This window comes from Enhydra lutris, unplaced genomic scaffold (genome assembly GCF_002288905.1).
Source record: "Enhydra lutris kenyoni isolate GAN:26980312 unplaced genomic scaffold, ASM228890v2 scaffoldscaffold6, whole genome shotgun sequence".
NCBI classification, from domain to species: domain Eukaryota; kingdom Metazoa; phylum Chordata; class Mammalia; order Carnivora; family Mustelidae; genus Enhydra; species Enhydra lutris.
In genome coordinates this window covers 23,126,338-23,149,613 of record NW_019154090.1, presented here as the reverse complement: position 1 = coordinate 23,149,613, position 23,276 = coordinate 23,126,338, and the positions used below count along the sequence as shown (strand labels likewise).

Genomic DNA, 23,276 nt, shown 5'->3' with positions numbered 1-23,276 from the left:
GGTGGGGGCTTGGGAACCTGATGCAGAGCTGAGGAGGCTCCGGGGAGGGTTCTGACAGCCCAGAACATGGTGCCCAAAGGGGCGGGGCTCCCACGGGCCTGGGTCGAGCGTGGCCGCATCTAAGTGTGCCTGATCAGCTTGGCGAGACACAGCAGCAGAACAGATCAGATAGGCAGCACCAAAAAACTTCAGGACTCCATCTGCTCACACCAGGACCCCAGACCTTGGGCACAGAGGAAAGCGGGAACCAGGAGAGGAAGAGGGAGACGGTCAGAACTGGAAGGGAGACTAGGGTAGAGAGGGACCAGGTTGGGTCATCAGTGCTGGCTTTGGCTCCCAGCAGTCTAGCTTGCAGGTTGCGTGAGCATTGGTTTCTTCATCCGTAAGACAAGGAGATTATTCTTAGCCATTAGGGGAACGTATGAAGTGTCAGAACACAGCAGACATTCTATAAATGGGAGCCATTATTATTGTGACCGGTTTCATGTAGCTCAGTATCAGGGTTTAGGCCAAGTTCTGATTGAAGCAGGGGGCTGGTGTGGCTGCCAGGGGAACTAGGGCCACAGCCCATTTGCATCACCTAGGTACATGTGACAGGAGTCAGTAGGCGGGCAGGTAGGTCGGATGGAGGGTAACACTCCTTCCAAAGCCCTCCTTACCCGTTGGAGAGCTGATCCTCCTGCCCCCGATGAAGGTGAGCCCAGGGCTTGATCAGGTTGAGGCCAGGTGGGGTCGGTCTAGGTATCCACTCCCTGCTCAGAGTGACAACATTGCCTTCCCGGCAGGTGGAATTCCTGAAGCAGGAGGCGAGGGAGAAGGAGGCGGACTTTCTGGCTCAGGAAGCACAACTGCTGGAGGACCTGGAGGCAGCTCGGGTAACAGAGCAGCAGCTGCGAGCCTCGCTGCGCACCCTGGAAGCCAAGGCCGCCCAAGTCCAGCTCCGCCTGCGCGGCGCAGAGACCCGGCTGGCGGCGCTGGCGGCAGAGCAGCAGCCCGGGCACCAGGCCCAGGCCCAGCTGGCCAGCCTCTGCTCTGTTCTGCAGCAGGCCTTGGGGTTCGCCTGTGATGGCAGGCCTGAGCTGCGTGGCGGGGGAGACTCTGCTTCCCTTTGGGGCCCTGAGCCAGGTAAGGCGGCCACGCAAGGACTCGGTCCTTTGGGCCAAAGCCATGCCTGGCTCCCTGGAGAGAGAAGGCAGGGGCCCACAGTTCCTTAGGCAATATCACAGCAAGGTTAAGGCCACAGACTCTGGAATTAATTCAGTCCTTTCTGAGCTTGATTTTTTGTTTCTTAGAGAGAAAGAGAGAGTGCGCATGCGCAAGCAGCAGAAGGGCAGAGAGCGAGGGAGAGAGAAGATCTTAAGCAGACTCCCCTCTGAGCAGAGCCTGACTTGGGGCTCGATCTCACGACCCTGAGATTATGCCCTGAGCTGAAATCAAGAGTGGAACATTTAACCAACTATGCCACCCAGGCACCCCATCTCTCGGGATTTTTCTAAGGAGTTTCTGAGAGTACATAAGTCAAAGAGGTCACACAGTTCCTGGCGTTTAATAAATGCCTAACAAGTGACAGCTAGCATTATCTAGTGCCCGCCACAGCTCCTGGCACATAGGAATACAGAAAGTGCCTGAGGAATGATCTGCTCAGGAGGGGTTCTTTGGAGGAGAGGAGGGATCTGTGGGAAGGCCAAGACTATCTGGAGAGGTTTGGCTGTTTCCTTTCATAGGGCAGCCAAGTGAGGGGCTGTTTCCTCATTTTTTCAGACCAGAATGGAGCTAGGCTCCTCCGTGAGAAAGGGCCCCTCCTGGCAGCCCTGTCAGCTGAGGCAGTGGCATCTGCCCTCCAGAAGCTTCACCAAGACCTGTGGAAGACTCAGCAGGCCCGGGTACGATGCCCTGTTCTCCTTCCTTGAACTCTTCACTCCCCGGAAGAGGACTCATGAAGCAGTTTGAGCGGTTTTATTCCCAGTTTGGGATGAGTTCCTTCCCTAGCCTTTCCTCACGGGGCAGGCATGAGCACAGCATTTTGTTTCCTGGGCCTGGGTTTCACTAGTCAACGGGGGCAAATGATGTGTGCCTCAGGGTTGTGAGGATCCAGGGAGTGAGGGAGGTTAGGGGCTCTGAACTAGAGAAGCCTACACAGACGAGGGATATTGTTTTGTATGATTTTCCCCTCAGCTGTGCATTACTTGTTCTTGGTGCCGATACCTCCAAGAACAACCCGACAAACGGACTGCTGAGATTTGAGGCTGCCATTTATAGGAACATTCCAGGCCTAAGGCTAAACTAAATGTCCCATAAATTCCACCTCTCAGTGAACCTATCATTCAGTAAAAATTGAACGCCACCTCTGTGCCAGCCAGTGTGAGCTGACGGCTCAGAAAGGAGAAAGACCAGATCTCCACCCTCGAGAAGGCTGAGGAAGGAAACTGCCTTCTAAAATAAGCAGAACTGATAGAATTAACCGGATCAGTTACAGATGCAAATGATAATGACAGGAGGAAGGGACAATTCATTCCTACTTGGGGAGGGTCACAGGGAAGGAAGAAGGGACCTTGGAGCTGAGCTTTGAAGTACGAGTTTGGACAGAGGACAGGCGACCCTGGGCGAAGGCGCACAGGGGTTAGACAGGGATTCTAGGCTTCAGGCCGTTGGAGCAGAGCCTTTCACCGCTCCAGGGAACAATCTGGGAGCAGATACGGGGGGCAGATCCCACAGAGGCTGAGAAGAAGGGGGCCTGGCACTTGGGTCCCGGTGTGGGATAGCTTGGTGGGGGATGAGGAGGTTGGAGTCTAGCCTTGCCCTTCCTTTCCCAGGATGACCTCAGGGAGCGGGCTCTGAAGCTGGAACAGCGTCTCGCTGATGCAGAGGCGGAGAAAAGTCAGGTCTGCACAGAATTACAGGATTTGCAGAGACAGCTCTCCCAGAACCAGGAAGGTAAGAAGCGCAAGGCAAGTGGGGAGATTTGGAGGGAAGTGAGAGGAGAGGCCAGGAGCGGTAGCCGCTCTTTGCTGCTCGCTCCCAACTGTGAGAAGCTACCTAGAAACCTCTCCAAAGGGGTGATGACCCCTGTGAACAGTTTTTCTGCTTTGCTTGGCCTTTGAGGAATTCAGGGGGACAGAGTAGGTGAATTGAGAGAAGTTCCTGGCTGGGCTTCCACTTTCTCTGCCTGCAGATTTAAAAAAAGGCAACCTAGAGCCAGGACTGTGAGAATGTTATAAAATTCTGTGTCTTTTGTCATTTATCTGTGTTACTTGTTTTTGTCATCTCCAGCTGTGTTGTCAAAATTATTCACCTTTGACAGCAGAGGGATTATGGGCTTGTTCAGGAGACACCAAAGTTGGGGGGATCTGGGGAGAATGCCCCCAGGCACGGCCAAGGGCGTGGGTGGTGACTACTTGGAAAAGAAAGGAGGGGGCCAGGGCTCTGTGGTAGAAGAAAAGAGGACAACTTGCGGAGAGGGGTCAGGTCTTGAAAGTATCCCAGAGGGCTCCCTGAGAGCCACACACACAGAGCTGGTGGGTTTTGCAGAAATGGGGGGCAGCCTGGAGAGCGACAGTGGTCTCTGGGAACCTCTGCAAACCATAGAATTAGAGACTAGAAAGGACCTCCAGCTTCTTTGGTCCCCCCCCCACCCTTGGATCTGGAATCCAGGGCTGGAGATCACTACGTGGTGAGGGTGAGGTAGTGTTGGGAGGAGAGTCAGGCAAGTGCCAGCACCGGGCGGCAGCTACGGATGCGAGTGTGGGAGCCGCATAGGGCCCAGACAAACCCGGAACAGCTGGCTGATGGGTGACGTGGCTGTGAAACTGGACGTAATTCTCTCCTTCCTCGCCTTCTTCCCCTTTGATTCTATTCCTCCCCCTCCATCTGCCTCTATATCCCTCTCTTCCTTCACCCTGGGCCTCGCTCTACCACCTCCCCTCTTCCCAAAGAGAAATGCCAGTGGGAAGGAAAGCAGAAGTTGCTGGAATCCGAGCTGACAAAACTGCAGGAAACCGTGACGTCTCTGCAGAGTCGTCTGCGGCAAGCAGAGCTGCAGGGACGGGAGGCCCAGGTGAGATGGGCCTGGTCTGGGGCAGGAACTTTCTTCAGGAGGAGTCCTTGGGGGCCAGGCTGAAGCTCCAAACCCACCTGGGCCTGTGGTCATGCCCCAGCCACATGTAGTGCCCAGCGTCCTTGAGCAAGGGGCTCAGTTTCCCTGGATGTCTCCTTGAGGTCCATTAGGAAGGCCCTGGTCAGTTTTCCTGAAAGGAGGCTGAAATATTTGTCCCCTGCCCTGAAGGACCAGAGTCTGGGATGGCTCATTTGTTTCAGGCTCTCTCCTCTGGGCCTAGCAGAGCCCTGGAATTCGGTAAGGACAATCTTTTACTAGATCAGCTTAAGTGGAAGGCACCAGTTCTCTTTGTCCCCCCACTTTGCTGGTGCTAGGGCTGCAGGGAAAGGAGACGAAGGGCCTGCGCTGGGCAGATGGTATCCGGGAAGTGTAGCCTAAGGTGGTTTTTCATCTTCTTTTCCAGAAGGAGCGAGAGCTCCTGCAGGCAGCCAAGGAGAACCTGACGGCCCAGGTGGACCGTCTGCAGGCATCTGTGACAGAAGCCAGGGCTCAGGCCAGTGCTGTCGGGGCTCTGGAGGAGGACCTGAGAACCGCTCGCTCGGCCCTGAAACTCAAGAGCGAGGAAGCGGAGACTGAGCGTGAGCGAGCCCAGGCTCTGCAGGAGCAGGGCGAGCTGACAGTGGCCCAGTGGAAGGCTCTGCAGGAAAATTTAGCTATCCTGACCCAGGCCCTCTCCGAAAAAGAAGGGGAGGTGGAGGCTCTGCAGGGAAGCATCCAGGAGCTGGAGAAACAACGGGAGATGCAGAAGGTTGCTTTGGACGCCCTGTCTCTGGACCTGGAGAAGAGAAGCCAGGAGGTGGGCACGCAACACAAGCAGATCCAGGAGCTGGAGGAGTGCAGGTCTGTCTTAGAGCACCTGCCCCTGGCTGTCCAGGAGCGGGAGCAGAAGCTGGCCGTGCAGAGGGAGCAAATTAAAGAGCTCGAGAAGGCTCAAGAGACCCAGAGGAGCATCTTGGAGCATCAGCTTCTCGAACTTGAGAAGAAGGCCCAAGTGATAGAGTCCCAGAAAGGACAGATTCAGGATCTAAAGAAGCAGCTGGTCAGTCTGGAGTGCCTCGCCCTGGAACTGGAGGAAAACCATCACCAAATGGAGTGCCAGCAAAAGGCCATCGAGGAGCTGGAGGGCCAGAGGGAGATGCAGAGGGTGGCCCTCACCCACCTGACACTGGACCTGGAGGAGAGGAGCCAGGAGCTGCAGGCCCAGAGCAGCCAGATCGACGAGCTGGAGAGCCACGGCACCCTCCTGGAGAGAGAGCTCCAGGACAAGGACCAGGAGCTGAAGTGCCAGCGAGAGCAGATCGAGGAGCTACAGAGGCAGAAAGAGCGTCTGGCTCGGGACCTGGAGAGGCGGGACCAGGACGTGCTGCTCCAGAGGGAGAGGATTCGGGCCCTAGAAGACCAGAGGACACTGCAGACCAAGATGCTGGAGGAGGACCTGGGCCAGATCAAGCTGTCGTTGAGGGAGCGAGTCCGGGAGCTGGCCTCCCAGAGGCCGCCCATGCAGGAGCAGGCGGAGGAAGGGAAGAGCCCGAGTAAAGCCCAGCGCGGGAGTCTTGAGCATCTGAAGCTGATCCTGCGTGATAAGGAGAAGGAGGTGGAATGCCAGCAGGAGCGCCTGCACGAGCTGAGGGAGCACAAGGACCAGCTGGAGCAGCAGCTCCAGGGCCTGCACAGGAAGGTGGGGGAGACCAGCCTGCTCCTGAGCCAGCGAGAGCAGGAGCTAGTGGTCCTGCAGCGGCACCTGCAGGAGGCCAGGGAACGGGGGGAGCTTAAAGAGCAGGCCCTGCAGGCTCACCTGGAGGAGGCGCAGAGAGCCCTGGCTCAGAGGGACCAGGAGCTTGAGGCCCTGCGGCACCAGCAGCAGCAGGCGCGGGCGCAGGAGGAGACGGCGAAGGAGCAGGCGAGCACGCTGCAGGGCTCCGTGGAACGGGCCCGCGTGCAGCTGCAGGAGCGCCAGGGAGAGCTCGAGGAGCACAGGGAGCATGTGCGAAGGCTCCAGGAGGAGCTGGCCGTGGAGGGACAGCGTGGGCAGGCCCTGGAGGAGGTGTTGGCTGACCTCAGGGCCGAGTCTCGGGAGCAGGAGGAGGCTCTGCTGGCCCTCCGGCAACAGTGCGCCGAGCGGGCCCAGGAGCACGAGACAGAGGTCACAGGCCTGCAGGACCGCCTGCTGCGGGCAGAGGCCGCACTCAAGGACCGGGACCAGGAGCTGGAGGCCCTGCAGGCGGCCAGCCGGTCCTCCGAGCAGCGGGAGGAGACAGCCCGGGAGCAGGCCGAGGCTCTGCAGGAGGCCCTGAGCAAGGCTCAGGCCGCCCTGCAGGAGAAGGAGCAGCGGCTGCTGGGACAGGCAGAACTGAGCCGCAGCCTGGAGGCCAGCACGGCCACCTTGCAGGCCGCCCTGGACTCCTGCCAGGCACAGGCCCGGCAGCTGGAGGAGGCCCTGCGGAGGCGGGAAGGCGAGATCCAGGACCGGGATCTCCGGCACCAGGAGGCTGTGCAGCAGCTCCAGCGGGCACTGGCCCAGAAGGATGAGGAGCTGAGCTATCAGAAGAGGCAGGGGCAGCTGCTAGAGCAGTCTGTGGCCCGGAGGGCCCGAGAAGTTGCCCTCCCAGGGAACCAGGGTCCGGAGCGGGAGAGAGAAGAGGAAGAGGTGCGGGGCCTCCGTGAAAGCCTAAGGGAGTTGCAGCTGACTCTAGCCCAAAAGGAAGAGGAGATCGTGGGGCTGAGGGAGGCCCAGCAAAGGAAGAATCTGGAGGACTCAGCCCACAACCACGAAGCCTCCCCAGCGGAGGAGCCCCTTACAAAGCTTGGTGCTGCTGGGCCGCGGCTGCAGCAGGAGCTGGAGCGACTGCAGGCAGCGCTGAGGCAGACGGAGGCCCGGGAGATAGAGTGGAGGGAGAAGGCCCAGGACTTGGCGCTGTCCCTGGCCCAGAGCAAGGCGAGCGTCAGCAGCCTGCAGGAGATAGCCATGTTCCTGCAGGCCTCTGTTCTGGAGCGGGACTCGGAGCAGCAGAAGCTGCAGGTGAGTCACTCCACGGGTGGTAACGGCTGGGGGGCAGAGGCTGATGTCTGGCTGAGCTCAGAGGCTCCCTGCCACCCCGGGCTTGTGACACCTCAGGGTGCAAGAGGGCAGAGAAAGATGGAATCCATGGTATTATACTCATCTGGGAGGATATGGAGAGACACCCACAGTTCCATAGAGCTTATGGTCTAGCGGACACTTGAAATGCAGTGTCTAGTTCAAGTCAGAGCCTTGTTAGGGAAGTTCGGCGTGCTCTTGAGCACACAGAGGGCACCCAGCTGGCTCTCCTAGTGGTAAATCCTAGAAGGCTTCCCAGTCAAAGCAGAGTTTAAGATTAGATCTGAAGGAACCAGTAAGGAATTAGCCAAGCACAGGTTGGGGAGGAGGTTTCTGGGGAAGAGGAAAGAGGAAGGAGAGCATGGAGCAGCCGTACAAGACTTCAGGCTGAATGGGACGCAGAGGGGCAATTGACCACAGAAGACAAGGCAGAGGGGGCCCCATCATTCAGGGCTTTGGAGTCATGTCGGGGAGCTGGGTGACCAGTGGGATCTGGATGAAGTGTTTGGGGCCGTGGGGGAGGGTGACACATCCAATGTCACAGTAGATCTGGGGAGACCGACAAGGAGGTGGTCCTTGAAGTCGTGTGACAAATGGTGACCGAAGACAGGAAGGGTGGATGGTGACACAGTGGGGGGTGGGGCCTAGAAGCTCACAGGACTTCTGGCAGCTGACTGGCTAAGAAACAGGGGAGTAAAGAAAGGGCAGAAGAAAACCGACCCCCCAGGTTTCTGCTCAAAGGCAGGTTTCAGGAATGCTCTGGAATGGCAGCGGAATGAGGTGCCTGTGGGACCTGTAGGGGGTGAGGTCCAGGAAGCAGGTCTGTGAAGTGATCTGAAGTTGAAGGGTGAGGCTAAGGATAGACTTGGGGTCCTCAGCAGTTAAGGATAAGTGAACTCTTCTAGATGGAATATCGAATGAGAAGGGAAGTGGACTTTAGGGTGTAGCATTCAACTTCAAGGTCAGGGGCCATGTCTTAGTCCCCTTTGCTGCCCCAGCACTGGCCACAAGGCCTGCAACAGAGCAGACAGTCAGGAAAGCAAGGTTGACCGTTGGCGTAGAGAGGCATTGTCTCTCTTGCCAAGAACAACACAGCCCATTTTTTCTAGGAAATTGACCCCACATCTTGGGGCCTTGACCAGGGCTGAGCCCCAGAGAACCCCTCCCATCCTCTCAGACACAGCGCTGCAGGGGCTTACCTTCTGGGGGCAATATGCCGAGAAGGGGATCCAAGTGTGAACTTTGGAGTCAAGTTCCTGAGTTTGCAATACCATCCTACAGTTTATGGGCTGTGTGACCCCAGATAAGTGCCTTCACTTCTCTGACTTTTGGGGGAATTAGCAATACCAGCCCTGTAGGGCCATCTTGAGTATGAAAAGAGAAAAGCATTCGATAAGTAGAATTCTTTTCCTATCTCTAGGCTCGTTCTTATAGTCACAGAACAAGTAAGGTCCATTGCTGGGCAGGAGGGTTGCTGAGCAGTATTATAGCTCCGGGCAGCATCCCCATGCACTGGCACCCCCCACCAACCACTCAAGAACATCTTTCAGATACAGCCCTTCATCCCACTGCCATCATTTCTTCTTTTAAGCATTTTCCATGCCATGCACTGTTGGTCTTGCTTCCCTCCACAGCAACCCTGAGAAGCTGGAATTATCTCTAGTTTATAGTTCAGAGAGGCCAAGTAACTTGTCCAAGGTCATATGGCTAGTCAATGGCAGAACTAGATCTAGGGAGTCTGACTCTAGAACGCAGCCTATTTGCCGAACTCCCCCAGTGAGACATACGGTGCCTAGAAAATAGCCTGAGGTCCCCACTTATCAGGAGGGATTGAACCCCAGAAGCCTGATCTGTGCCTCATGGAGCATGTGGTCATTTTACAAATGAGGAAATTAGGCTTTGGAGAGAGCTCATATCTTGACCCAGGTCATATAGCCAGTAAGTAGCAACAGAATACCCCACTCTGTGTGTCCCCAGTCCATGCTCTTTATTTATTTCACAGATAGAGATCACAAGTAGGCAGAGAGGCAGGCAGAGCGAGAGGAGGAAGCAGGCTCCCTGCTGAGCAGGGTCCTGGGATCATGACCTGAGCAGAAGGCAGAGGCTTTAACCCCTTGAGCCACCCAGGCGCCCCCCATGCTCTTTCTACAACACCTCAGTGCTCCAGGTTGCAAGATCTCAAACAGGCCAGGTTTTAGTCCTAGCCCACCATGTATCTTTGAATAGACCCCTCTCCACTTCTTTGCTTTGTCCATCTGTAAATAAAGATTCTGCCCTAGAATAGCTCAGAGGCTCCAGGAACAATAAGATTATAACCTGATGAGAGAATTCTGTGGTTTTGATGAGGATGGAAGGTAGCATGGGGCTGGATAGGAGGTTGCCACGGTGCGATTTGCTCCACACCTCAATATCCCAGGATGAGTTGGAGCTCACCAGGCAAGCTCTGGAGAAGGAGCGGCTCCTGAGCCCCGGCTCAACCAGCAGAGCAGAACCGGGACCCAGAGAAGAGGTAGGTGCACAGCTGGAAGAGGTGAGCTGGGGGCCTGGTGGGAACCGATGGCCAGGAGGAAGCTCCTTCCCAGGGTCTTGTTCCCCTCCTTTGGGAATTGGGTCCCTGAAGCTCAGACCTGCCACACTGGTCCGTTTGCCCTCTGTCTATTCCCCCATCAGTCTAAGGGGCTGGCCAGGTGAGAGTCCCCGGGCTGTCCCGCAGGTGCCAGGGGTAGAGGCTGAGCCTGGTCTTGGGACAGAAGAGAAGCAGCTCTGGGGACAGAGGCTGGAACACCTCCAGCGAGCAGTGGCACAGCTGGAGATTGACCGGAGCAGGCTGCAGCATCACAACGTCCAGCTTCGGGCCGCCTTGGAGCAGGTGGGTCCTTTCTCTTGTCCTCAGTGTCCTCATCTGGGGCTCAGCACATGGGTATCTCCGCTTCTCACGGAGCCCCCGGAGCAGAGCAGTCAGCTATAGCCCAGGGGCCATATCCAGCCTGCTGCCTCTTGCTGAAAAGCAGTGTTCATGGGAACACCGGCGTAGTGGAGTCAAATAGTTGGGCCAGAGATCTAACGGCCTGCAAAGCCCAAAATACTACAGAAAGCATTTGCTAAGCCCGGTCAGAAGGCCTGAGAGGCGGGCCCTACCTCTTCTGCCCCAGCAGCACCTCTCTGCTCTCAAGGCTGCCCTGGCCCGCGCCCTCCTCACCCCTTCTCGAGGTTGCTGTCCTCTGCTCACCCCTACACCCACAGCCGCACCCACGCCAGCCTCCTCTCGAGGGAGGCAGTTCTGTTCCCGCCCCAGAGCCAAGCCAAGCCCTGACTTTTCACCTGCGTCCCGGCAGGTGGAGCGAGAGCGCAGGAAGCTGAAGAGGGACTCCATGCGCGCATGGAAGACGGGCGTCCCGGAGGTCAGGGAAGCCACAGCTTCGTCCCCCACACAGCAGGTTTGCAGGGGAACACGGCCACGTGAGCTGCTCCGGGGAGCCCCTCCGGGCTGGCTTCTGCACAGCTCAGTCTGTCCCTGACCCAGGAAGGAGGCCCATCTTCAGTGGGTGGGGATGGAGTCACGGCTCGCAGCCCTACCTTCTCAGGAGTTCAAAAAGCCTTCCCTGATGTGTAACCTACCTGCTTGCAGACCAGGGCCTCGGGCTCATCTAAGAGCGGGGCTCATCAGGTCTCTGGTCAGAATCCTGGGCGAGTGGGTGTCGGGTGGTACTTGCCAGATCCTGACATGCCTGTGAGCCTTATAGCAGCTTTGTGGGCCTCTTGGAGGCTCCTCCCTTATAGGACTGAATTTGCGAGGTTAGAGTCCGTGGGATTTCCAGGGACTAGACTCCCTTTTTGGGGTAAGGAACTGGGGGAAGACTCCCCATACCAGGACTCTTCTAGCTGAGTTATGCCCATCCATGAACAGTGCTGCGGCCTGTCAGGGAGAGACTGCTTCTGCTAGCTGAGCGTCTCCCAGCTTTCCATCCCCCTTCTTTTATGAAAGCTTCCCAAGGGCAGGAACCTCGTCTTACTTCCTTTCTGCACCCCTACCTCACAGCCCAGGTCTGCCACAAGGCAGACGCATGTTATACTTCTGTAAATTAAAAGGTGACTTCAAGAAGCCAATGCCACCCAAGCCTTTTGGATGTTCAGTATCAGGTCTCTGTGGGGCGTCATCCACTAGGCTGGCTTGGGTCCTCCCAGGCCTTCTTGCCCAATGGTCATGGTGCCCCATGGAGTCCAGTCTGGGTTCTGTCACATAGCTCTTGCCTTGGCCCCCAGGATTGGGATGAGCTGGCTATAGGTGCCTATTTCAGAACCCCCAGGGCAGGAAGGCCTATTCCAGTAGGAATGGTATTTGTCTTCCATAGGATGGAAGAGGAGGACAGAAGGGCTCCTCAGATGCCAAGCACGTGGCCGAACTGCAGAAAGAGGTATGTTCTGGAAGGATCAGCTTTCTAAGCCCCCTTTCCCTCCTTTGCCATCAGGCAACAAAGCATGAGTGTCTGCTGTGTGCCTGACCCTTTGTGCGCCTCCAGCAGGGAGACGAGAAATAGTTCCTCCCTCAGAGAACCTCAGTCTGTGTGGGAGGCAAGAAGAGCCCAGTCCCAACTCAGCCTCCCATCTGCTTAGGGTAGGAGGAGGGAAGAAAGCATGCTCCAGACCCCAGACCACCAGGTTCCTAGCTATGAAGGAGCAGGAGAAGAAAGAGGGCTGAGGGGCAGACAGAAGATTCTAGGAGGACAGAGGAAAGCAAACAACAAGGATCCCGGGCTCCTCTGCCCTCACGTGCACCCCTGCAGGCCAGACTGTTGCCAGCACACCAGGCAGAGTAGCCTGGCACCAGCACCAAGATCCACACCTCAGAGCGCAGCTCCAGCTGCCTCACCCCAGAAAGCCAGGATCAAGTGCCTTCTTGCCTCCCAGGCCTTACCTGAAGGCTCACCCTGTCTCTCAAGGCCCCAGAGTAGTAAAAACCATGGAATTTTTATTTCTGAGCCTGTTTCAGGAACTAATAGTCACTACCAGCAGAGCCTGACCATACAACTAGACTCAGCTATTAGTTGGAATTCACACGAAGCAGTCCCGAGATGGGGCCCAGACTAGGTGAGGCAAGGGAGACACCCAGGTGAGAATTTTTTTTTTTAAAGTTTTTTTTTTTTTTTTAAGATTTTATTTATTTATTTGACAGACAAAGATCACAAGTAGGCAGAGAAGCAGGCAGAGGGAGAGAGAGGGGGAAGCAGGCTCCCTATTGAGCAGAGAGCCCGATGCGGGGCTTGATCCCAGGACCCTGGGATCATGACCTGAGCCGAAGGCAGATGCTTTAACCCACTGAGCCACCCAGGCGCCCAGGTGAGAATTTAAGGAGATGCTCACTGGCGACCTGGAGTCCCTCCTTAAATTCCACAACCCAGGGGCCTCTCTGCCTCACCCTAGTCCTGGCGCTGCCCTGAGCTCCCCATAACCACCTCCTGGTGCTGTGTACTCATCGGAGAAACAAGGGTTCATCCGTGATTCCCAGCTCTGGCTGCACCTGAGAACTACCTGGGGAGCTTTGAAAAAACGCTGACGCCCAGGCCTCAGCGCCATCTAATTAAGTCACAGTATTTATCAAGAGTCTCCAGAGTAGAGCGTACTGCAGTGACGATAAAATACTCTGTATCTCGATCAGGATAGCGTTTACGCACGCACACATGTGTGATCAAACTCATCACAACATGTTCTTAAAATCCCGGCATTTTATTACATGCAAATGATCCCTCAATAAAACGGATGAGTAGTCTTGTCGTTGCTGTTGTTTGTAAGGTCCCTATCTGAGTCTCCTACATAACCAGGGTTGAGGAGCCCTGGATTTCCCATGACTCCCAAGGGCCCTTGCCCCAGACACCCTAGAGCCTGATCCTGAGATCGGCGTGCGGTTGTTGATTCAAATGCTCTCTCCCAGGAGCGGAGCAGGAGGACTTGGGGCTGCTTCAAGGCCCTTAATTACTCTTTCCCTCTTGGTCCCCTCCCCCCACCCGCACGGACCCAGGTGGCCCTGCTGCGAGCCCAACTGGCCTTGGAGCGGAAGCAGAAGCAGGACTACATCGCTCGCTCGGTGCAGACCAGCCGTGAGCTAGCGGGCCTGCACCACAGCCTCTCCCACTCTCTGCTGGCCGTGGCCCAGGCCCCTGAGGCCACCGTCCTGGAAGCCGAGACCCGCAAGCTGGACGAGTCCCTGACTCAAAGTCTGACGTCCCCAGGACCAGTCCCGCTGTGCCCCAGCCCCAGCACTATGCAGGCCATCTCCAGGTAGCAGCCACAGCTGGGGCAGGATCCAGGCCAGCCTGGGACTGCATGGACGGACAGCTGGCTGTCATGGCCCAGGAGGAGGGAAGGAATCCCACAAGGCTGGGAGCAGGCCCCGGCTCCCATGGGAGCGAGGCAAGTCACAGCTGCCCGTAGCCCACAGAGTCACCTACAGGAGCTCCAATGCCTCTTATCTCAAGTGTGTTGTCCCAGCACCTCCCCGCCAACAATAAACCCCGCGTCTCTGTGTTTGTTCTCTGCCGCTGTCTCTACTTTGTCACTGGGTGGCCGCAGCACAGCGGGGCATTTGTGAAGGAAGAATTTGCCACAGATTCCTGTCAGGCGGCCTGAGTTCATTGTCCGCCTGCATTCTGACAGAGAAGGCTTATGGCAGACGCAGCAAGACAAAGCCCCTGTCCACAGGGAGCTTGAGTCCAGTTGGCGAGAACACTCATGGATGAGTCACAGCTCTGTGTGCTGACCAGAAGTGGATAAAAATTCCGGTGACCAAGGAAGGAAGGCTTGAGCTGGCCGTTGAAGAATGGAGCCGTCAGGCGGGGTTGCTAGGCCTGCTGGTGAGATCAGTGGGCCTGTGACGGAGCGTGCTGGGGCCGAGGGTGGATGGGAAGGGAGGGGAATGATAAAGGGGCTTAGAATCTAGATTTGAACTCATGGAGGATGAGGAACTATAATATGTTCTTGACTTAAGTTCTAGGGCTTCAGAAACACTGAGTTGACCTTCGGCTAGTTGGTCTCTCAAGTTCAGACACTCCATCTGGTCTCCTTCCCCTTCTGCTCTGGGTGAATGCCCCCGGCCTCCCTTCCTGGGCATACCACCTGGGACCAACTCTGGTCCCCCATAGTCCAATCACGTGTCAAGCCAGTAAAGAGGCTGGATGATGGCAGAATTTGTCACTTATGGACTGACCCTGGTGGAGGCACCCTGGACTGAACCCCATTCACTGGCTAAGACATCATTGGCAACTTCTTGGAAGCCTAAGAGAACAGTTTTCTTTAGAGAAGCTGGGCTTGGCTGCCTTCTGGCCCTTCAATTGTAGTCTGGAATTCCTTTTTCTAAGCCTGAAGATGGAGCTAAGGCCTAGTCAAGAATGTGGGGTTTGAGAGCAGCACCCCACTACCCCAAACCTGCTTACTCAGGGCTCAGTCCCCTTGTATCCTCCTGCATCACACAGAGTAGATGGGGGAGGAGGGTTCACCACTGCTGAAGCTTTGTTCTAAAAATTCATGGTACAGGACTCGGCAACAGATGCTTAGTAAAAAGTCACAGTTTAGAACCCTCCCCCTCCCCCCCGAACTATACCTGAAGCCCCAGAGATTCTGGACCCTGGATGCCACCTCTGGTCAGGCTCCCTGTGACTCAGAATCCTCTCCTGGCCTTTTCTGTGCCAGGAGTTCTCGAAGACAAACGACTTCTCTTGGAACCTTCCTTTCCAGTCTCTTACCTCTAGTTCTCTAGCTTAGAGTGTGGACCTTCCAGACAGGACCCAACCTTACCTAAGGGCATCGGGCCAGCGCTTCCTTTCCTTCTCTTTGTCCCATGCCACAGCGAATCGGTGGTTGGGTTATGTTCCTGACCAGCTAGGTCTCATGGATGTACTTGAGGATGGTGAAGTTGGTCACCAGAACCCTAAGGGGAAAGGTCAGAGCTGAGCACAAGGGTCTCCTTTCACAAAACTTCTTCCTCCAACCTCCTCCTCCTCTGTTTTGCTAGAGGCTGGTACAGGCCAGAAAGCCCTGAGAGTAGAAAGGGACAAGAGCTGAGCCAGAGCCTGGGCCACGTTCCTGTTCCTAGGGACTGCCTAGGTCTGGGGGGTACGGCACCCCACTCTCAACGAGTCTCCATACTGTGTGTGTTAGAACAAGGATCACCAGAGCACAACCTAATTACCTCGACTCATCCATCTGCTTCCCTACTTGGGACTAGCAGCAGGTTGAAGGCAAAAAAGCTGCCCGGCATGAGGTAGGGAAGGAAAAACTGGCTATATGTTAGCGAGGGGGTAGGGAGTGTAGTCACAGGTGGCCAAGTGACAGCAAGATCAGCATTTACACCAAAAAGCCAAGGGGTGGGGTGCCTGGGTGGCTCAGTGGGTGAAAGCCTCTGCCTTCGGCTCAGGTCATGATCCCAGGGTTCTAGGATCGAGCCCTGCATCAGGCTCTCTGCTCGGCAGGGAGCCTGCCTCCTCCTCTCTCTGCCTGCCTCTCTGCCTACTTGTGATCTCTGTCTGCCAAAAAATAAATAGTCTTTAAAAAAAGAAAAAAGCCAAGGGGTGTCTGCTCTAGGCCTGGGACCTCCACCAGTCACACCACCTGGTAAGAGGGGCCCTTGTCCACGAAGGCTCAAGACCGTGCAGTCCACGCTACATCTGGAAGCTTCCACAGCGTGTGGGAATTCTTGCCAGCTCCCAGGCCCTCTCAAGTACTTTATGTGCAGGTAGGCTCTGTTGGTTACCCTTGTTCCCTGAACCTAAAAATGGGGCCTGGTTCATTCTGCAGAGACAGGAAGTCAGGAGGGCACTGGGGTTCACAGGCCAGCGCTGCTCACCACCTTCACCCTCCCGCCCCCTCTGGGACCCAGTGTGCTGCTCAACGGTGGATGTCCCATGGCGCCAAGACTGCCGATCCCCTGAGTCCCACACTGTTTAGCACGGGACAGGTGTGGGCGGGTCTCAGGGTTTTGCTGCGACCTGGGGATTGGGGATCGGCTGAAATAGTTCCTCCTTGACCTGCTGGACCCAGGTTGGGTCTCCCAGCATCAGTGTCTGTGGAGAAGAGCACAGACCACTTACCACTTGACGCCCACATTCTCACACAGAGGAGGCTGGACCCCATTGGAGTGGAAAAGGAGTCGGGGAGGGGATACAGCCCAGAGCCCGGGAACTCCGGAGATGGAGGTCTCTAGCTCCATGAGGAGCTTTGGAGCCCATCTGGAAGTGTTGGTCAGACCAGGCAGACAGCCCACCCGTGAAAACAGGCTATGCAGATGTGGCGCCGTGGTGAGCAACCTCAGAGCCTCTGCAGCTCTGGGGCCAGCAAGAGAACTTTCCAGAAGCACCATGGAGGTGGGGATCCTTCACCCACAAAAGCATCAAGGCAACTCCCAGGCTAAGACTTTGCATGCAGGCCTCCTCTCAGCCTGTGAGACAGGTCCCTTTCAGCCAGCTGATTGTTTACTTAATTGGTCTTTGGACAGATGATACCTTCATGTGCCGTGTCCTCCCCAGCCCCACCCCCTGATCCACTGACCACCTGTTCGCTCCCCAGGCTGGGGGAAGGGAACAGCTGAGCTCTGTGCAGACACTAGCCCTGAAGAGCAGGGCTGGTGACAGGGAGGCAGGGGGCAGGAGGGGCGGGGCACATCCCCTGTGTGACCCTCCAGCACAATGGGAAGGGAGCACAGGCTCAGCTCCTCTCGCCACGCTTAGAAAGTGGGCAAGGGAGCATGAAGACCACAGAGTCTCACTTGGCGCCCTGGAATTTGCTCCATCTACTCTGCTGGGACCCGGGTTTGCCTAGACCCCCATGGAGGCAAAGCCGAGAATGGAGGCTCCTCCGGAGAAGGGAGGGCAGTGCTCATGGGGTATCACCTAGTTCGTTTATATTGGTGGCCTGTCAGTGTGGACATCATGACCTTTCTTCTTAGTCCTTTGTTAACCAACGTTATCAGCTCTTTGTATGCCTTTGTGAGGCCCAAAGCCTCACGCAAGTGGGAGGGCTTGGAGGTAAAAAGGTGAATGGGTCAGGGGTCCGAGGAGAGTGCGTTTCTCTGCTATCGCTGTGCCCTGTGTCCCTCTGAGAGTGGCTACTCTCTGATCTCAGCACATGGCCCTGTGTGTGGAGGTGGGCAGGGAGAGGAGAACTTGTTTTCAAATTTGGTTCTTCCTTAACCACTGCCTGTTGTCGAGGCGAGGGAATCAGGGAGGGCTTTATCCAGTGTCTGGTGATCCGTATGTCAATCTTAAACCTCCTCTCTTGGTTTCCTGTCATAATCTCTCCTAGATCTGAGTATTCAGTCCTGCCAGGCAGCTCCAAGAGTCTAAGGCTTGCTCCTGGCCAAGAATAGCCTCACATTCTAGCAGGCTGCTTCCCTTGCCTTCTGCTAGTGCCTGGAGTAGACCTAACTCCCTTCTCTGTATAAGGGCCCACCTCTCGTCTGCCCAACTCCAGACAGAAACCTTGGGGAGAAAATGGGCTGATTGCTGCCCCTGCCCCGGATCCAGGTCTTCATTCACTTGGCAAATACTCATCATACCTGTGTGTCACGAAGCTGCACAGTGAGCCCTGAAAAGAGGAGCTCTTCCCCAGGGAAGACACGCCTGGGCGTAGACAGACACTCGCAGAATGACCCGGATGTCCAGAAGAGACTCACTGGCCACTCGATGAAAGCCAGACAAAGTGCCGCAGAACATCATGGTGGAAGAGACCTCTGGAGAGCCCTTTCAAAGTGTTTCCAAGCTGACTGGATGGATACACTGGGATTATGGGGTCCAGAGGTGCGCCTGTGCGTCCCAAGAATGATGGCAGGCCCTTGGAGCTCTACCAGCTAGCCTGCTCAAGTCAGACCTTCCTGAGCAGAGCAGAAGCATCAGCCACAGGTGAACATCAAGGCAGCCCACAAACCTAACATCCACCACGAAGGCTTCATTACAGTCCCATGCACTGGGCCAAGAGGCAGGCTGACTCAGACGCCAGACACTGGGAGAAGTAGGAAGCTGTGGTCACGGACCTCACCGGTGCCCCACTGTGCCGGCGGCCTCCCTCACAGTCACCTAATCTCTACAGGGTGCACCGATGGAGGCTGAGAGGAGCGGGGAAGAGGCAACATTTGGTGTATCTTGTGCTCTTCCTGGAGGAGACGGGGTTGATGCCCCGTGGGGTTCTTCATGGAAGCCCAGTATCAGGGACCCCGCCACACAGGTCACATTGTGAGTTCCTGCCTGGAGGCCTGGGGGATAATCGCCTTCCTCTTGGCATTCAGCCCAGGGTCTGGCCGACAAGGGAGAGGTTGGAAATCAAGGATAATGGGGACAGGAATACAACAGGCCAGACTGTTGTATCCCCTCTCTCTGAGACGGGGGCCTCTATTGCCAGTGCAGGGGTTCTGGGCCTAAGGCAGAGACGGGGAGGGGAAGAGCCTCCTGGCCCCTCTTAAGAAAAGAACCTACAGTGATCTAACCATGATGTGGTTCTAAGTACATTTCTCTCCACCCAAACTTCCCCCCACCATAGATTTTTGTTTCATTTACTTAAAATGAAGCCAGTGCATCACCTGGTTACAAAATTCAGTAGAAAAGAAGGTAGCCATTTCCCATCCAGTTCTTTTCCAACCTCTCTCCAGAAGCAGCTGATTCTTAAAGACTATTTCTGTAGTGGGTAACGTTATTCCTCCAAATAGGTTTATATGCGTCATGTTGGGTCCAGTACCCGGAATAACAAACGATGGGCAGCTGTGCTGCTCACGCCTTTGGGGATTTTTGGACTCTGGCTCCAAGCAAAACAGCCAATCACCGCAGAGACCTTGGGGAGCGGGTACATGTGCACCTGGTCTCATGAGGGACATAGGCATTTTGTTAGTGTGTGTGTGTGTGTGTGTGTGTGTGTGTGTGTGTGTGTGTGTGTGCTTGTTGGGCAGACAGGGAGGTAGAATGTACTGGCTATTCGTTTACAGACCCAGCAACTGCACACCCTTGTTGGCCGAGGCTGTCTGGTTACTTTGAACCACTGTTTCTACAAGGAAAGCAGGATAAATGCTTCCCCCTCCCCAGTTGATGTAATAGTTCCCCCCAACGAACTGGTTTTATTTCTGAGTCTCTTTATGGACTCAGGATCTTTTTTATATTCCCTGTGATTCCACCACAAGTACTACTTTTGATGTTCAAATCTTCCCAACGTCGAGGTCTGGGTTTTCCTTGTACCTTTCCTGTCCAGACTTGGAATCTTTGTGGGAAAGAAGTGTTTAGAAAACAAAATCTGGGTTCTGGGATTAATCCTTGCTACCGCTATGTTCAGGCTTTTAGACCGTTCAGATGACAGAGCAGAAAATGTATTCGGAAAATCGTGAGTCAGGGCGCTTGGGTGGCTCAGTGGGTTAAAGCCTCTGCCTTTAGCTCAGGTCGTGATCCCAGGGTGTTGGGATCAAGCCCCGAGTCGGGCTCTCTGCTTAGCAGGGAGCCTGCTTCCTCCTCTCTCTCTCTGCCTACCTCTCTTCCTACTTGTGATCTCTGTCAAATAAATAAATAAAATCTTAAAAAAAAAAAGAAAAGAAAATCATGAGTTCACGGCGGGGTTGGCTGCACAACAGCGTGTGCTTAATGGCCCTGCACTGTATGCTTTAAAATAGTCAGAATGGTAAATGTTGTGTATATTTCGCCACAATAAAAACTAACTTAAAAATTGAGTTTATAATGATATTTCCAATTTGAATGTAATGTCACAGGGTTTTTACTCTGTCTGACTTTATACTTGGTTCCTAATAATATTGCTATAATTATTTATTTACCTTATTACATGATAGTCATCATATAGTTTCAAAAATAATACCAATATTATAGAAAATCTACTAAGTGATGTTTAAAATGTCTTTGTAGCCCTTTTTGTCCACAGAATATATCCTTCAAAGGATACAGAGTGTACTGAGTTCCAAAGGAACTCAAAATAATTCTTTTCTCTGGTGCTTCTATTATCAAGTTAATATATGGTTAGATCCATTTGATTTGTTCTCAACTTTAGGGTTTGCTTGTTTCCTCTTTTTATTTGATTAAATTTATTGGTGAGAGATAGGTAGATAGATAGATAGATATTCCTTGTGAGATATATACATACATATGGTTTGGTGATATGTGTGATATGTATGCTGTTAAGAATCTGAAATAGGGGGGCGCCTGGGTGGCTCAGTGGGTTAAGCCGCTGCCTTTGGCTCAGGTCATGATCTCAGGGTCCTGGGATCGAGTCCCACATCGGGCTCTCTGCTCAGCAGGGACCCTGCTTCCCTTCCTCTCTCTCTGCCTGCCTCTCTGCCTACTTGTGATCTCTCTCTGTCAAATAAACAAATAAAATCTTTAAAAAAAAAAAAAAAGAATCTGAAATAGGGGGCGCCTGGGTGGCAGTGAGCCTCTGCCTTCGGCCCAGATCATGATATCATGATCTCATGATCTCAGGGCCCTGGGATGGAGCCCTGCATTGGGCTCTCAGCTCGGCGGGGAGCCTGCTTCCCCTTCTCTCTTTGCCTGCCTCTCTGCCTACTTGTGATCTCTCTGTCCAATAAATAAATAAAATCTTTAAAGTTAAAAAAAAAAGAATCTGAAATAGGATGTAGCCCAGGACTCCAATGAGAGAAATAAGCTATAGTTTTATTTAGCAGCAGAGTGATCTATATCTGGGGTCCCCTTTCCGACACTCCATGGTTCCCCCGCTCCTAGGGCCTCCAGGGGCTGAGCAGGATGGAAAACATGTCAGCTGTAGATAGCAACCTTCCCCTCACCCTGCAGCGTGAGGATGACCTTCTGCTCTTCTTTGAAACTGTGCATGTTACTCTCAAACCAATACTTATCATCCCAGTTATGGGACCACCTCATGAGCTGGTCTGTCCCAAAACCAAATAAGGACACCTGGGAAATAGGATAAGACAGGAGAGAGCCCCAGGGTCGCAGGCTGGATCCTGTCCTGCCCCCATGTCAGCCAGTGATGCTTCAGCACTCATTAAACATCTAGTGTGATAGGCTTCCTCTTAGAGATGGGAGAACAGAGCTCGCCTTCTCCAGGGAAGACATACTCTGAACACACAGTGTGACCCCAGAGCCGAGCTAGAGGGCGTCAACCAGCTGGTCCTCCTCACATTGGAGGAAGAGAGAGGACTCCCCAGGGAGACACGAGAAGGACATTCCCGGCAGAGCCAGCAGTGTGTGAGAAGGCAGGAGGCAGCTGGGGTTTGGGGAACACCAAGAAGCCCCATGTGGGAGCCTGGGAGAGAGGAAGGCGGGAAAGGGGGTCAGATGATGTAGGGTCTTGAAAGAATTTTTAGACTTTCTGCTTGTGTGAGAAATAGACCAGAATCTTTCCTAACCTGGTCGCAGGTGTGCAAGGATAGAGCAGAGCCATGAGTGCCAGGAATGCATACTGACCCCAATCACCCAGCCAGTTGCCCTGGTTATACCTGAGGAAGTGGGGCTGATCACCAGGGGGTGGGGAAGAAGAGAGAGGGGCCTGAACTGAGCCCCTTGCCGCAGCAGCCCACAGCCCTGTCTTACTCCCTCCTGTCCCCTTACCTGGTCTTTGTTGCCTTCCATTCCACTAGGGAACTGGACCACCTTCCAGAATCTAAGAGAATTGGGTGGTAGGGGAATTTCAGCAGTCTGAGACCTGGGAAGGTTCTGCAGGTGCCCTCAATAAGTCAGCAGAGGGTATGCGCGCCTGGGTGGCTCAGTGGGTTAAAGCCTCTGCCTTTGGCTCAGATCATGATCCCAGGGTCCTGGGATGGAGCCCTGCATCGGGCTCTCTGCTCAGCGGGGAGACTGCTTCCTCCTCTCTCTGCCTGTCTCTCTGCCTACTTGTGATCTCTCTCTCTGTCAAATAAATAAATAAAATCTTAAAAAAAAAAAATAAGCCAGCAGAGGGTCTCCCTGGAGCCCGTCTGTCCTCCCCTGCAGTAACCTCCCCTGACCCCCGTACTAAGAACGTTTGAGTTCCCAGACCATCACCTCCTCACTCGGATCATCTGAAGTCCACACCAGACCAGAAAGCTTCAGCAGCAACACCAGCTGTCTCCAGGAGCCCTGGATGCTGGCATTCCCAGGGTAGACGAAGCGTCCTGAGGTTTGGTTCCTCGCCATCTCAAAGCCTTGGGCATGGCCCTGGTTCATCCTGGGAAGGAGAGCAGGAACTGCCAGCACTCTGAGGGTACCTCTGACCTTCCCATGCCCTGCCCTCTCCCCAGCACCCACCCAAAGGCTATGGGGTACCGGTTGATGTTGTGGCTGAGGCCAGAAGCCTGTAGGGTCTTGGGGTTCCCCACCAAAGCACAAGTCCCACAGTAGAGATGGAAATGGCTCACTGAGGGCCTGGGAATCACCTCGAACAGCTTCTCCCACATTTTGCCAAGCCCATTTTCTGAGTTCATGCCCTGAAAACAGCAGAAGGGAGATTGGGAGATTGGGGGCTGGGACCTGAGTGTCACCTGGTAGTGGGTGAGGCCCCCATGCTGGGGTCAGGGGTCAAGACCGTGAAGATGAGAGGTGCGCTAAGCCAGGGTGAGGGCTTGGATGGGAAAGTGGGACATGGGCTAGGCTTTGAAAGAACAAGGGGTGGGACTGGGCTCAAGGTTGCCCACTGACCAACCACCAGAGCACAGTGTCAGGGGTCAGAGACTCTGTCGTCTCCATCAGGTACTCCACGGTCTTCTCATAGCGGGCAGCAAACCCTGTCCGTTCTCCAGCTCCGTGGTGCCAGAGGGAGGAGTTTAGCGTCTCGGATCGGCAGCCACTTGTCCTGAGTTGGAGCCAGGGGCGGTTGCAATGCTGTGGTACCAAGACCATCAGTTTCTCCTGGGGGGCTGATTCAGGTCTGAGATCCAGGCAGGGGGCCATCAGCCACAAGAGAACCACCCAGAAGACCCACAGGACAAAAATCTGTCGTAAGTGCTTCATGTTCCACCCAGAGGATGGGTCCTGTGGCCAGTCGCGCACTGACTTCTCTGCCTGGGACGGGGAAGGAGGAGGAGGAATTGAGGCCCAGCACTTCTCTATCCCCTCGGCCCCTAGGGCTCCCCAACCCTCCACACCTCACCTCCCAGCCCCTCAT

At 55.0% G+C, this 23,276-nt stretch overlaps 2 protein-coding genes across 4 annotated transcripts in view; one reads left to right on the top strand and one right to left on the bottom strand.

Annotated features, from left to right (window-relative positions):
- The window catches only part of LOC111141398 (centrosomal protein 250), a 41,514-nt gene extending 27,802 nt beyond the window's left edge, over positions 1-13,712 (top strand). Inside the window, exons 25-34 of one of the 3 annotated variants that reach the window (XM_022493915.1) lie at positions 786-1,125; positions 1,762-1,883; positions 2,814-2,934; positions 3,933-4,054; positions 4,518-7,133; positions 9,607-9,699; positions 9,904-10,059; positions 10,526-10,627; positions 11,543-11,605; positions 13,207-13,712. In XM_022493915.1, the coding sequence (XP_022349623.1) occupies positions 786-1,125; positions 1,762-1,883; positions 2,814-2,934; positions 3,933-4,054; positions 4,518-7,133; positions 9,607-9,699; positions 9,904-10,059; positions 10,526-10,627; positions 11,543-11,605; positions 13,207-13,470 (3,999 nt within the window). In that variant the 3' untranslated portion in view covers positions 13,471-13,712. Of the gene's footprint in view, positions 1-785; positions 1,126-1,761; positions 1,884-2,813; positions 2,935-3,932; positions 4,055-4,517; positions 7,134-9,606; positions 9,721-9,860; positions 10,060-10,525; positions 10,628-11,542; positions 11,606-13,206 lie in introns of those variants that run through there. The other 2 variants (XM_022493914.1, XM_022493916.1) reach the window with 2 other exon arrangements.
- A 1,350-nt stretch (positions 13,713-15,062) lies between these two features.
- On the bottom strand, positions 15,063-23,276 carry LOC111141540 (chromosome unknown C20orf173 homolog). Its single transcript, XM_022494153.1, has 8 exons — positions 23,262-23,276; positions 22,811-23,104; positions 22,424-22,599; positions 22,172-22,271; positions 20,962-21,088; positions 17,734-17,797; positions 16,271-16,408; positions 15,063-15,111 (listed from the first exon to the last, which is right to left on the bottom strand). The coding sequence occupies exons 1-8, from the start codon at positions 23,274-23,276 to the stop codon at positions 15,063-15,065; spliced, it is 963 nt and encodes a 320-aa protein (XP_022349861.1).

What these genes read in the sequence shown, in the direction of transcription:
- LOC111141540 (XM_022494153.1), bottom strand. An exon ending in AACCGGTACCCCATAGCCTT is followed by an intron (nt 22,272 to 22,423) that starts TGGGTGGGTGCT and finishes CTTCGTCTACCC; the next exon opens with TGGGAATGCCAGCATCCAGG. An exon ending in GGTCATCCTCACGCTGCAGG is followed by an intron (nt 17,798 to 20,961) that starts GTGAGGGGAAGG and finishes GTCTACGCCCAG; the next exon opens with GCGTGTCTTCCCTGGGGAAG.